The sequence below is a fragment of the Capsella rubella genome, unplaced genomic scaffold (assembly GCF_000375325.1).
Source record: "Capsella rubella cultivar Monte Gargano unplaced genomic scaffold, Caprub1_0 scaffold_8, whole genome shotgun sequence".
NCBI classification, from domain to species: Eukaryota; Viridiplantae; Streptophyta; class Magnoliopsida; order Brassicales; family Brassicaceae; genus Capsella; species Capsella rubella.
Window position 1 is genome coordinate 5,914,782 of NW_006238916.1, and position 11,739 is coordinate 5,926,520.

The 11,739-nt window shown below is 32.8% G+C and overlaps 3 protein-coding genes across 3 annotated transcripts; 2 read left to right on the plus strand and 1 right to left on the minus strand.

The window, feature by feature from the left end:
- Positions 1 to 353: 353 nt before the first annotated feature.
- LOC17875403 (probable calcium-binding protein CML10) lies at positions 354 to 961 on the plus strand. The gene has a single exon (XM_006281108.2). It carries the CDS (start codon positions 424 to 426, stop codon positions 922 to 924), a length of 501 nt encoding a protein of 166 aa, XP_006281170.2. The 5' UTR covers positions 354 to 423; the 3' UTR covers positions 925 to 961.
- Positions 962 to 5,535: 4,574 nt separating this feature from the next.
- LOC17876453 (signal recognition particle 54 kDa protein 3) lies at positions 5,536 to 8,212 on the minus strand. The gene is made up of 9 exons (XM_006280297.2): positions 7,877 to 8,212; positions 7,695 to 7,794; positions 7,445 to 7,598; positions 7,049 to 7,199; positions 6,820 to 6,968; positions 6,620 to 6,720; positions 6,364 to 6,521; positions 6,168 to 6,282; positions 5,536 to 6,083 (listed from the first exon to the last, which is right to left on the minus strand). Exons 1-9 carry the CDS (start codon positions 8,105 to 8,107, stop codon positions 5,758 to 5,760), a joined length of 1,485 nt encoding a protein of 494 aa, XP_006280359.1. The 5' UTR covers positions 8,108 to 8,212; the 3' UTR covers positions 5,536 to 5,757.
- A 1,143-nt stretch (positions 8,213 to 9,355) lies between these two features.
- On the plus strand, positions 9,356 to 11,534 carry LOC17875345 (probable prefoldin subunit 3). The gene is made up of 6 exons (XM_006281081.2): positions 9,356 to 9,615; positions 9,811 to 9,868; positions 9,966 to 10,037; positions 10,661 to 10,780; positions 10,874 to 10,975; positions 11,185 to 11,534. Exons 1-6 carry the CDS (start codon positions 9,470 to 9,472, stop codon positions 11,272 to 11,274), a joined length of 588 nt encoding a protein of 195 aa, XP_006281143.1. The 5' UTR covers positions 9,356 to 9,469; the 3' UTR covers positions 11,275 to 11,534.
- The last annotated feature ends 205 nt before the right edge of the window (positions 11,535 to 11,739 follow it).

An 11,739-nucleotide genomic window follows, 5' to 3' on the forward strand; every position in this document is an offset into this window, starting at 1 on the left:
TGATTAAGACTCTACTACTCTAGTGATGATGAAAACGAACATACACCTTGTTATACTAGACGACTAAAACAAAAAGTTGGGTCCAATGCCAAAATTATAGAGGATCCTATTTGCTAGTTGCTGTAGCAGCACAGATCCTTTTGGTTGATTCTTTCTAGTTTCCAAACATGAAAAGACAAAATCAAGTTTCTCCACGAATCAGATACTCCCTTCACACCTGTCAGTCTGTCACTATTATTGATGATGTCATCCACTACGTACTTCCGAATCCAAATTGTCCAAACCACAATTTCTCACTTCAATTAATGTTTTTTAATACTCGTTCGTTGTCTATATAAACCCTTACGCTCCCACACGTTTCTCGATAGCTTCCTTCACAATCTCAAACGCCACTTTTTTCAAATTTCAAAAATCTCAACAGAGATGTGTCCTTCCGGTAGAATCCTAACTCCGATAACAACAACCACCGCCACCGCCGCCGCGAAATCAGATTTCCGACCAGCTTTCGAAATCATCGACGCAGATCGCGACGGTAAAATCAGCAGCGACGATCTCCGAGCATTTTACGCCGGAATCCCAAAATCCTCCGGCGAAAACCACGACGAGACGATGATCGGTACGATGATATCAGTAGCGGACTCGAACAAAGACGGGTTCGTGGAGTTCGACGAGTTCGAGAAAGTTCTCGAAACGGCGCCGTTGAGTGGTGGTTGTGGTGGTGGTGAGGGGTTGATGAAAGATGTGTTTACGGTGATGGATAAAGACGGAGATGGGAGGTTGAGTTACGGAGATCTGAAGAGTTATATGGATTCGGCTGGTTTAGTTGTTACCGACGACGAAATCGAATCTATGATTCGGTTAGCCGGTGGTGATTTAAACGGCGGCGTTTCGTTCGATGGTTTGCTTAAGATTTTTGGGTGTTGATTAAAATTAAAATTAACAAAACAAAAGTTTGTTTTTTTTGTTTTTGTTTTTGTTTTGAACACCGCATGTTTTGTTTGTTTGTTTTTGTAGTATTTTTATCCACACAGATTTTGGTCTTTTTGAAAATTAATTTGTTTGGAACGATTCGTTATTATATATGTGAACAATTTTAAATATGTAGTTTTGTTTTTCAGAATTGGCTTAAACAAAATCAAGTAGTGTTTTTTACAAGTAAGCAAGACTTCAAGGTGAGATTTAAATTTTAAAAATGACATTAACGGAACCTAATAATAATATCAATAGTTTTGATTCAACACTAAGACCATCTCCAAAGGGAGGTGGTTAGCAAAAATTTTAGAGATTTTTAATATTTTGTGGATTAAAAATAAATCATAATGTAACTAAATAATAAGGAGCGACCCTTACTGAAGCTGTTTAAGGAGTGATCCTTAACGCCACGTGGAGCTTTGCTATTGGTTAGCAAAGGTTGAACTTTTTTTTTTTCTTGATGCTTTTTTTTTTCTTCTTGATGCCGTCTACGTGTAATGTCAAAGAGGCTGATTTTTTTTTCCTATATTAGTGGGATTTTTTTTGTATAGATTCGGGTTGTTGTAAAAAGAAAAAATTGAAGGCAAAAGAAGTGAAAAAATTATATTTTAGAGGAAGGGGGGGGGGAGGGCAAGAGTTTTTTTAAATAAAAATATGCTTCTTGTTATATTTTGAGTGTATGTTTATTTCAATATGCATATTTTGTATGTTTTGTACCCATGTAATATAATATAATTTTGGTTTTTAATATTTTTTGTAAGAAAAATATTTATTTTTAAAAACCTCTTATAAAATTCACCATTGGAGGAAGAAAATTAATCATTTTTTAAGAGTTTCACAAATTCAAATTAATCATTAAATTTAATTAAAAAAATGTTTAACACCCCAAAATAAACATCTCCCTTTGGAGATGCTCTAACACTATTATAATTTTACTGCAAATGAACAATATTTTAAACAATATTTGAACAAGTTGAATATAAATTACCATGGATACATTAGTGTAAAGTTATTGCAGATGCACATAATAATTATATAAATATATTTCATTATTTCTTTTGAATTTCATTCGTCGATGTAAAAAACCACAAATCTAAATTAAACAAAACTTTTGAGGATTATGGGAACTTGGATTAATTAGGCTCTCGGTGAAGATTTAAAAACCGTCGAGGTCAAGTAGCGAAGCAGATTATATTAATGTGTAATGTGGTTAGTTATCAGAGGCGGACTAAACCTCAATTTCCTAGCCCATTATCATATTCAATCATGAACCCCATAACAGGCCTGACCAACAGGCTTTAGGTCATCGAAACCCAATACCAACCATTATTATTAAAATAAATATTGTATTTTTTTTTCCTACAATAAATATTGTATTTCTTATATATTACCGTTTTCTATATATCATCTATTAGATTTTTGTTCCAATATGTTTAGCCCTTTAAATATATAGATTTAAAATTATTATTTTCACAATAATATATATATATAAATACTAATGTCTAACTATTATTATTATCTGAATTATATCTATATATATATATTTCCAAATAAGTAAAAACAAAATATTAATATTAATGTGTAATTATAATTATTCTCTCAATATAATCTTTATTAAAAACTATATATATATATATATATATATTAATGTGTGATTATAATACTTATATTTTGGAATATGGAATAAATAAATATTTACTAATTGATTGGTAGTTTATATTATATACTACCAATCAAAACAACTTTGTAATAAGAAAACAAATTCCATTTCAAACAACTTAAAGTGGTTCTAGATATGACTTTGGTTAAATCATGTAAAATCTACTTGCATGTAAAATATATCTACTTGGTGTTTTTTAGCAATGCAAAACATGGACAATAAAACTCTATTCAGGTGGCCCTCGTGTGGGGTGAAGCTGCTTGTGAATGACGACGTTTGCCTCTCACTGTTTGGGAACATTTGTCTTTAGTGTATCATCAGAAGATTTTATAAAATATTTAAAGTTTCTTAGAGTTGCTAATGTAATGTATTAACATTATTGTAATTTTTAACTTTGTGAGTTCTATGCCCTCATGAGTCATGACATGACCCCCCCCGCTCGACATTTCAGTATTTTCTTTGTAAGAACCTAAATAGGACAAAAATTAAAGACGTTGAGAAAATACGTATAACTTAACCGAATTAATTCTTTTTTTTTTCTTTTTTGACTTGAAATATTTCCATGAAAGAGAGTAGTATTTTGTTATTCTATGAATCGTTAGTAAAATAAAACTTTATAAAATGTTAGTGAATTATAATCATACTTTGGAGTAAAGAGACTAATAATTCATTCATTCTACTATCCTTAGAGAAACGTGAATATTGTTTTACTCTATTTTCAAATCTAATAAATATAAAACGACAATTGTAAGTGTTGCCCTATTTCAGATTCAAAAGATTATGGCAAATGGTATGAAGTGATGCTTTCAGTTTCATATCCCTATCACATTCACAAAGGTATTACATTCCATACGTGTACATACATAATTTTTTTTATTTTTTTTTAGCAAAATAAATATCATTTTTTTTTCCTTTCATTTAGGGCAATAGATACAAAAAATTAGCTTTTCATAATATATGATCAGAATACTAAACTCCGAAAACCAAAAAGAATTGCCCAGTGTGTCCTTTCTCTCTACTTCCCCCTACCAAAACCAAATTCTCTTACCCTTATTGTGTGCGTCTTTCAAATTGTAAAGAAGACACAATAAGAGAAAAAACATGTACACGATAAGGCTACTACTACCCAAAAATTAGATTAAAGATGATACTTGAAACGAAGCTCTTACTATACATATTCAAGTGTACATACATCTTCAAACACGAAGTTTTTACTATATCTGGAATAAACACATTATAAACCATTGATCAGATCATATTAGCTAGCTTTTTGACTCAAGTGGCCTTAATTTACTTGATGGGAAATTATAATATTTTTAATTTCCTTTTTTTTTTTGTAACTCGATATCAATTATCAAACAAAAGTAGGCATTTTTCCAAAATTATATAGTTGGAAACAATTAGTAAATGTCAAAAATTATTTTAGGGTGAATGAAACATATTTGTTGTAGATGCAGATAAAAGCATATTAAAGCTGCTAATGACTATGGATCTAATTGGCCAACATGTCGTTTATTTTTTCTCTTGACTTCAAAACTTTTGTCTTCACTCATCTTGTCATTTCATCTGATATAATATACTCGTCTTCTTCTCTCACAACATTTGATTATATATACGCTAATGAGGAGAGAGCCAAGAAAACAGACAAACTTCACATTTCCTTGTTCAACTTCAACATCATTCTCTTATATTATCATTCTCTCTCGCTTTGAAGAATGGGGGACAAAGACCAAATCAGCAACGTAATCTCTTTACTTGTTTTCTTTTGTTTTCTTTTTTGGTTCTTTTGATTCTTGAAATTAATGTGTGCAGATGCTAAGCTCGACTGATCTAGGAGATCGTAAATATTCTGACTCTGCCTCTTCATCTCCCAATGTATATTTCTTTTTCTTGTATTTGTTACTTCTTTTTTGGAATCCATAGATCTTCAAATGCTAATTTTGACACCTAATTTGTAGAGTCCGTCCAAGTCTCCTTCTACAAGTACCACCAAGGCAAGTTTCTGTTGTCCAATCTCTTTTTGTCAATCCTACATATTGTGGTAATTATGTAGTGAACGAAACGTATATTAATTTTGGAATTATTTTTGTACAAATGTCGCAGCATGGTACAAAATTAATAAAATTAATTCTGTTTCGTATATAACAGTGTACAACTATATTTTGATTGTTAATTCTATGATTTACCCCGTAAAATATTGTATGATAATTTATCTTTTATATAATCGTAGTTTGATCAGCTTAATTAATTAAGTATAATATTGAAAACAGTGAAATGATGTTGACATAACATTTTTTCGTTTAAATAGTATAGTTTCATATTAAAATATTTGTGAGTTATACTATATCAGACAACCCGTAAAAACATCTATAATCATAATTATGTAATTTATAACTTTTTCCATTACATGATCCGTGATACACAATTACCAATAATACTTTAATAGATACATTTTAAGTATCGATTAATATACATCCGTTTTCAAAAATTCATATTGCAACATATGAGGAAAAAAAATTGTATTATTATGATACATATGTTATATGTAAAAATATTTTTTTTGAAAAAAAATAAGATCATTTAAAGATATTTTAAAAAAATTTAGTTTATTAAGGAGATATTTTAGGAAATTTTGTTAATGTAATAAACACTGATTGTCAAATTTGTAATTCTATTATGATTTAATTACAAAACTTCAAAAATGTTAATATAGATTTTGTCAACAATAAAATGCGGTTTCTATCGGATGCTGAGACATCGAATCGATTATACTAACACAAACAACTAAGATACATGTTTTGAATGTTAATAGTTAATATCAAACAAGAAAATTAGATTCCTACCAAAAAAAAGAACAAGAAAATTAGATCGTTTGTCTATCCTAAATTTTTCTAATTAACATATTACCAAACTTGAATTTAGAAGATAGATACTAGTACAAATAGTCCAATCAATAGACTATAAAGTTACACATACCAATAAATTAGTTAAATACATAAACTATATTAATACGGAGAATCACACACACTTCACACAACTTTTATAATATTTTACTCCGCGCATAACACTGGTCATTTAGTATGTATCTAGTGATTTATATAGTTTTGGACTGTGTAAGAAACTACTCAGTCTCGGCCACCGAACATTCCCATCAGGTCTTTACCCGAACCCATCTGCTTCATGAGACTCTGCAGACCACCCATGCCACCAAGCTGCTTTAGCATCTGGGGTGGTAGGACCTTACTCAACTGCTGCGAGTTCTTGTTTCTTGAGAGTGAGTTCATATTTCCTTTCTCTGGTATCTTAATCCCTTTCATCTTCCCCCACATTGTTGTTAGCCTCTTGTACTCTTCCAACATCTCCATCACCTCTGTTACAATCCTCCCTGACCCTCTTGCTATTCGCATTATCCTTGACCCGTTAAACACCTTCGGGTTTGAGCTGTCCAGTTCTGCACAAACCACCCATCACTAATACTCAAAACTACTATTACTTTTACAAAGAAACAAAATTCCAAATAAGATATTGTTCTTACCTTCATTTGTCATAGAATCCATCATTGTCATGTATCGCTTTATCTTCGCCTGGCTCTCTTTCTCACCTCCCTGTGGCATCATTTCAGAAGAAATTCCAGGTAGCATGGAGAAAACCTACAGACCAACACCGTATTCTGTCTTATCAGCATCATCTTGTGCTCATCAGCCTAATACTATTTGACCAGAGATTCTAACCTCCTTAAGTGGCCCCATGTTCAGTAAGTTTTGGAACTGGTCGTACATAATTCTCAATGTAAAGTTACCATGAGAGAGCTTTTCCAGAAGCTCAGGCTGTTGATCTTTAGGTACCACTTCTTGCAGTTTATTCACGAATCCAGACCAATCACCATTTCCTGTTGCACATATATACATTATCAAAATTTTGAGTCAACAACAAACCATGGTGAGCCTTTGATTACTCGTCACAATTAGTCAATGTCATGATATTTACCTAAGAGACGGCTGACAAATTGTTTAGTTTCAAAAACTTCAAATTCATCCATATGCTCTCCTGTTCCAATGAATATGACAGGACTTTTTGTAGCTGCAACACTAACAAGATGAAAACAGATCACATTCACTTGCCCAATAGGAAAAAGCGTACAAGATTTCCATATCACCATTTCGATTAAGCAGGCACAAAATACTTACGCGCTAAGAGCACCACCACCCTTGGCATGGCCGTCCATCTTAGTTATAATTACAGCTCCCACAGCAACACTTTGTTTAAATGCTTGAGCTTGCTCAAACGCAGCTTGACCAATACTGCTATCCATAACAAATATAACAAGATCTGGTTTCTGTAAAGTGAAAAGGCAACGATCAGCGCCTCCAACATAAACAAAGAACAAACAGTAGACTTTAAGATAAGAGAATAAACCGTTGCTTCAGCAACTTGACGCATCTCTTCAAAGAGAGTAGCTTCTTGTTTATGGCGACCACTGGTGTCAACAATAATAAGATCACGATTTTCTTTCTTAAACCTATCAACTCCCTCAACAGCAATTTTCACAGGATCTGATTCCGTGTAGCTGCAAAGAATCACAAATCAGCATTAACATATTCTGCTATCACATTATGCTTCAGCAAATTGTTTTCATCATTTTATTTTCATTTCCTCCTGTTATTGTCATTTCAAGTGCAGATTTTGCAGTTACTGACCTAAGCCAAACATCAAGTCTAAACTAAACAATTTCATAAATTGTGTACCTTGCCTCTACCTTAAAGCTAATACTAAGATCTCATAACACTGACAAAAGGGTTGATTTTTGAGTACCTTCCATAAAAAGGGATCTTGGCCTTGGTAGCATTCTGTTTAAGCTGATCAAAAGCACCTGCCCTGAAAGTATCTGCACACACTAGAGCTGCTTTGTACCCTTTCTTCTGATGATAGTAAGCATACTTGGTACAAGTTGTGGTCTTTCCAGCACCTAAACATAGTCAACAAAATTTGGCCTTAGAAACACCATCAAATCAAAACCATGGACAAAGTAAAACAAAGCATCTTACAGAGAGAGAGAGCTCACCTTGTAATCCAACAAACATAACTACACAAGGTTTAGCCTTTTTGGGAGAAAATGCAGGCTTTCCTGGATCCAACATCTTACAGAGTTCATTGAAGATAGCCTGAAACAGAAATCGTGAGCAAATTAGAAAAACACAAAAAGAAAATAAACAATTAAACCGGAGTTTTGTCGTAAAACCAAACCTGTTCAATGATACGACGCTTGTTGTGTCCGGAAGCTAGTTCCTCAAGATTGACGATTTTCTTAATATTGGTCTGCATGTCCTTAACGAGTGGGAAAGAAACATCGGACTGGAGCAGTGCGCGAGTGATCTCGTTCAAGCAATCGTTCAGAGCCTTTTCATCGATTATTGTCACATTGTTCATCTGCTGTATGGCGCGGCTTATCCGACCGCCGAGCTCCGCCAACACCATTTTCGCTGCTTACCCAAGTTTAACCCCCAAATTAATTTTTAATAATAATAATCAGATTTGCGGAACTAGGTTGATCACAGAGATTCTTCTTTATATTTGTCGGATTTTGGAAGATGGAATGAGACGGGAGAGAGGTTCTAAAATAAATATATGAGGTCAACAATAAAATAATTGCAAAAGAATTTGGGGAAAAATAATAATTACAAATCAATCTCTTAAATTTAATAGATTTATATGTATATTGATATATTCAACTAAGTTAGTTATTATTATTTCATATTTAAAATTATAAATAATAATATTAATTTTTAGGCAATAAATCTTTTCTTTTTGGTCAAGAATTTTTATAGGCAATAAATCTTTTTAAATACAAGCATTTTATATATTATTTTATTATATAAAATTTAGTTTTCAAAATTAATAACTCATTTTACTCATGATAGGTGTTAATTCTATTGATTAAATATTTAAAATATTTTGTTAATATTTTTAAAATTTGAAGTGTTAGTAAAATTATTTTAGTGGATTATAATATTAGTAAAACTATTTCGAGGTGTAAAGTGTTATACAAATATAACAAGGTACTAAACCACAGTAAACCGTGGGCTGAACTTTTTTTTTTAACTATAAAAAGGTTGAATTCTTTATTTGATAAAAATTTATAATAATTTAATTTGTTACTATTTAATTAAATATTTATATATTTTGTATCTGTGTTTGTATATCTAAATAAACAATATATATTTTTGATTATTTTGTGATTTTATATATTTAATTTGTTTGATTATTTTTAAAAATTTTGTTTTTTAATTATTTAATATGTACCTCGTTTTTAAAAAAAAAAAATTTCTAATGACATTTCAATGTAAATTCTTACCATTTATAAGATAATTTTTATTTGTATATTTCTCAGTTAATATAATACTATTTTTTTTTGGTAAAGTAATATAGTAGGATATTAAAGGTTAAAAATGTGATCTAAAATAATAAACTGTATATTTTATTTGCTGTTTTTGTGTTTTCCATAGTGAATTAAATTAGAACCAATAAGTAGAGGCTAAACCAATGGTACAAATACAATTTCAGAACATTTTCGTCGTTAATACAGAACCGGCCAGTACGTGGGCTAAACTTACAAAACTACGTCCGTCGTCAACATTAATGGGCCTGCCAGGCCTTAATCTCTCTTTCAAAAACGACGCCGTTAAACTGCTCTTCGTCCGACTGAGGGACGACATCATTTGGGCGATCTCCGTCTCCGTCCGAAGACGTCAAATTCGAAAATACAGTTAAGTCGAAGCGTTTAAAACCCTAAATCCCCAAATCGGAGATTGAGATTTCGATTTCGATTCGATTCCGCAGATGTCGTCTTCATCTCCGAGTGGAAGCGGTGGCGATTTGACAGAGAGAAGAGGGATTCCTGCCGCTAAGTTCATCCAAGATGTCGAGACTTATCTCTCTCAGTCTGGCCTCGATCCTAACTCTGCTCTCGCCTTTCATCAAGAAAGGTTTCTCCTTTTCTTATTCTCTCTCACTCTTAGTTCTCATTTTAACTCTTTTAAGTCTATGCATTTATCTGGGCTTGTTCTTCTTAAGCTCAAATCCCAGATCTCCTATAATCAATTGAATGCTGAATCATTACTTGTGAATATGCTTGAACCTTAAACTCGTTAGTAATTTAATTTCCATGGGGTTCTGTGTAGGCTTCAGCAATATAAAGTTGTTGAGATGAAGCTTCTTGCTCAGCAAAGGGATCTTCAGGTTCACTTGTCCTTTTATTTGTCTTTAGCTTTTGAGGTGGATGTTTATGTATTATGGTAGAAGTGATGATGTCTTACGGTCTTGATAATATGTGCAGGCTAAAATCCCTGATATTGAAAAGTGTTTAGAGGTTGTTGCCACTTTGCAAGCAAGGAAGGGTACTGGTGAGGTTCGTCGTTTTTCATTTGAGTCTTTCTTCACCAGTTTATGCATATATACGTCTAGTTGTGATACTTTGATCAGTGTCTTGCTGCTATTTTGAGATGGATGTGACCAAATATAAGTGTACAAACATTGTTATTTGATTGTCTGAATCCGGTATCTTGAATTTTGTAATACCATAAGGTTGAAATTTGTTGTGCTTTGATATCTTACCAATGTTTGAATGCCAACTTTGTGTCCCTGTGAAGATGTTTTCTTTTCTTTGTGCAAGTCAGGCTAACTTAAAACATTTCCTTAGAACCTCATAAGCCTTCTTGCATTTGAAAGTCTGGTTTTTGAAGATCAAGGTTGATTGGTTACAAAGACAATGTCTAAATCTCCAATCAGCTTTTATTCTTCCTATGGGACCTTAAATTATTGTCTTAAAGTCGTGTTTCATGGTGACTGCAGAACATGTTGTGTCGCCGAACATAGTTCTATTTTCGCTGTAAGAATCACTGACACATAGATTGTAATTGGTACAATCTTTCATCTTTATTTATATGAAAGTTGCTTTGATGTACAAACTTACTGTTGATTCTTGTGTTCTTCATCATTATTTTCTCACATGGAATTCTTCTTATATTGCAGGCGCTTTTAGCCGATTTTGAGGTCTCTGAAGGAATATATTCACGGGCCTGCATTGAAGACTCAGACTCAGTGTGTTTGTGGTTGGGAGCTAATGTCATGCTGGAATATTCCTGTGAAGAGGTCCATTACTCTGAAAACATATTCTCTTCTACCTTTTAAATCTTCTAGCACCGGGGACCACAGAATAAGTTCTTTTAATCTTTCTTCCAATAGGCTACAGCTCTTCTGAAAAACAATCTGGAAAATGCTAAAGCCAGCCTAGAGGTTCTTGTAGCTGATTTACAATTCTTGAGGGATCAAGTCACAGTTACTCAGGTACAGAGACACTTGTAATTTGATTTCATATCAGTTGACTCAGCGCTTAGTTCCGTGAGAAATAAGTAGGGGACTGCTTTTTACTTTACATAAATCCAGATTTGCAAGCAATTTAGGCAACCCGTAAAATCTTATCAATGTTAGATGCTATCATAGATTGCGTAAAACGTAAGTTATCTTACTTGACCATGAGACTTTGTGATGGACAGGTAACTATTGCACGTGTTTATAACTGGGATGTTCATCAAAGGAGGGTTAAACAGGTTGCCCCTACTGCTATTGCTGCTGCAGACTCATGAACCACATATCCAAGTTGTAATCGTGTGGGAATTTTAAACAAGGTAATATGATTATTGGGACACCTTTTGCTCCAACCGGTTGTTTGTAACTCTTAAGCTTCGCTATCTTGCTGAAATTTTGTTGCTGCGAACAAACGCGTATGAGTAGAACATTAGCATATTGTTATCGTCGAGTTTTGAGAACAGCTTGTGTGTTTTCCGCGATTGAAGGTACCTACTTGTTTAAGGATGTGATAGATAAATCAAACTATATTGCAGAATCTGGTGGTCTTGACTCTTGATCAATGTTTCCAAGCGTGATAAATATTAAGACATGTGTTTCTAGAAGTAAAAGAATGAGCAATACCAAAAGTCAAGTTTTGTCATTTTCACGGAAAATATTAGTGAAGGCTTATGCTTTTGTTTAGCAAAAAGGTGGAAATGAGAAACAAAAACGTTATCAAATCGAACTTTTCTTCATCATCT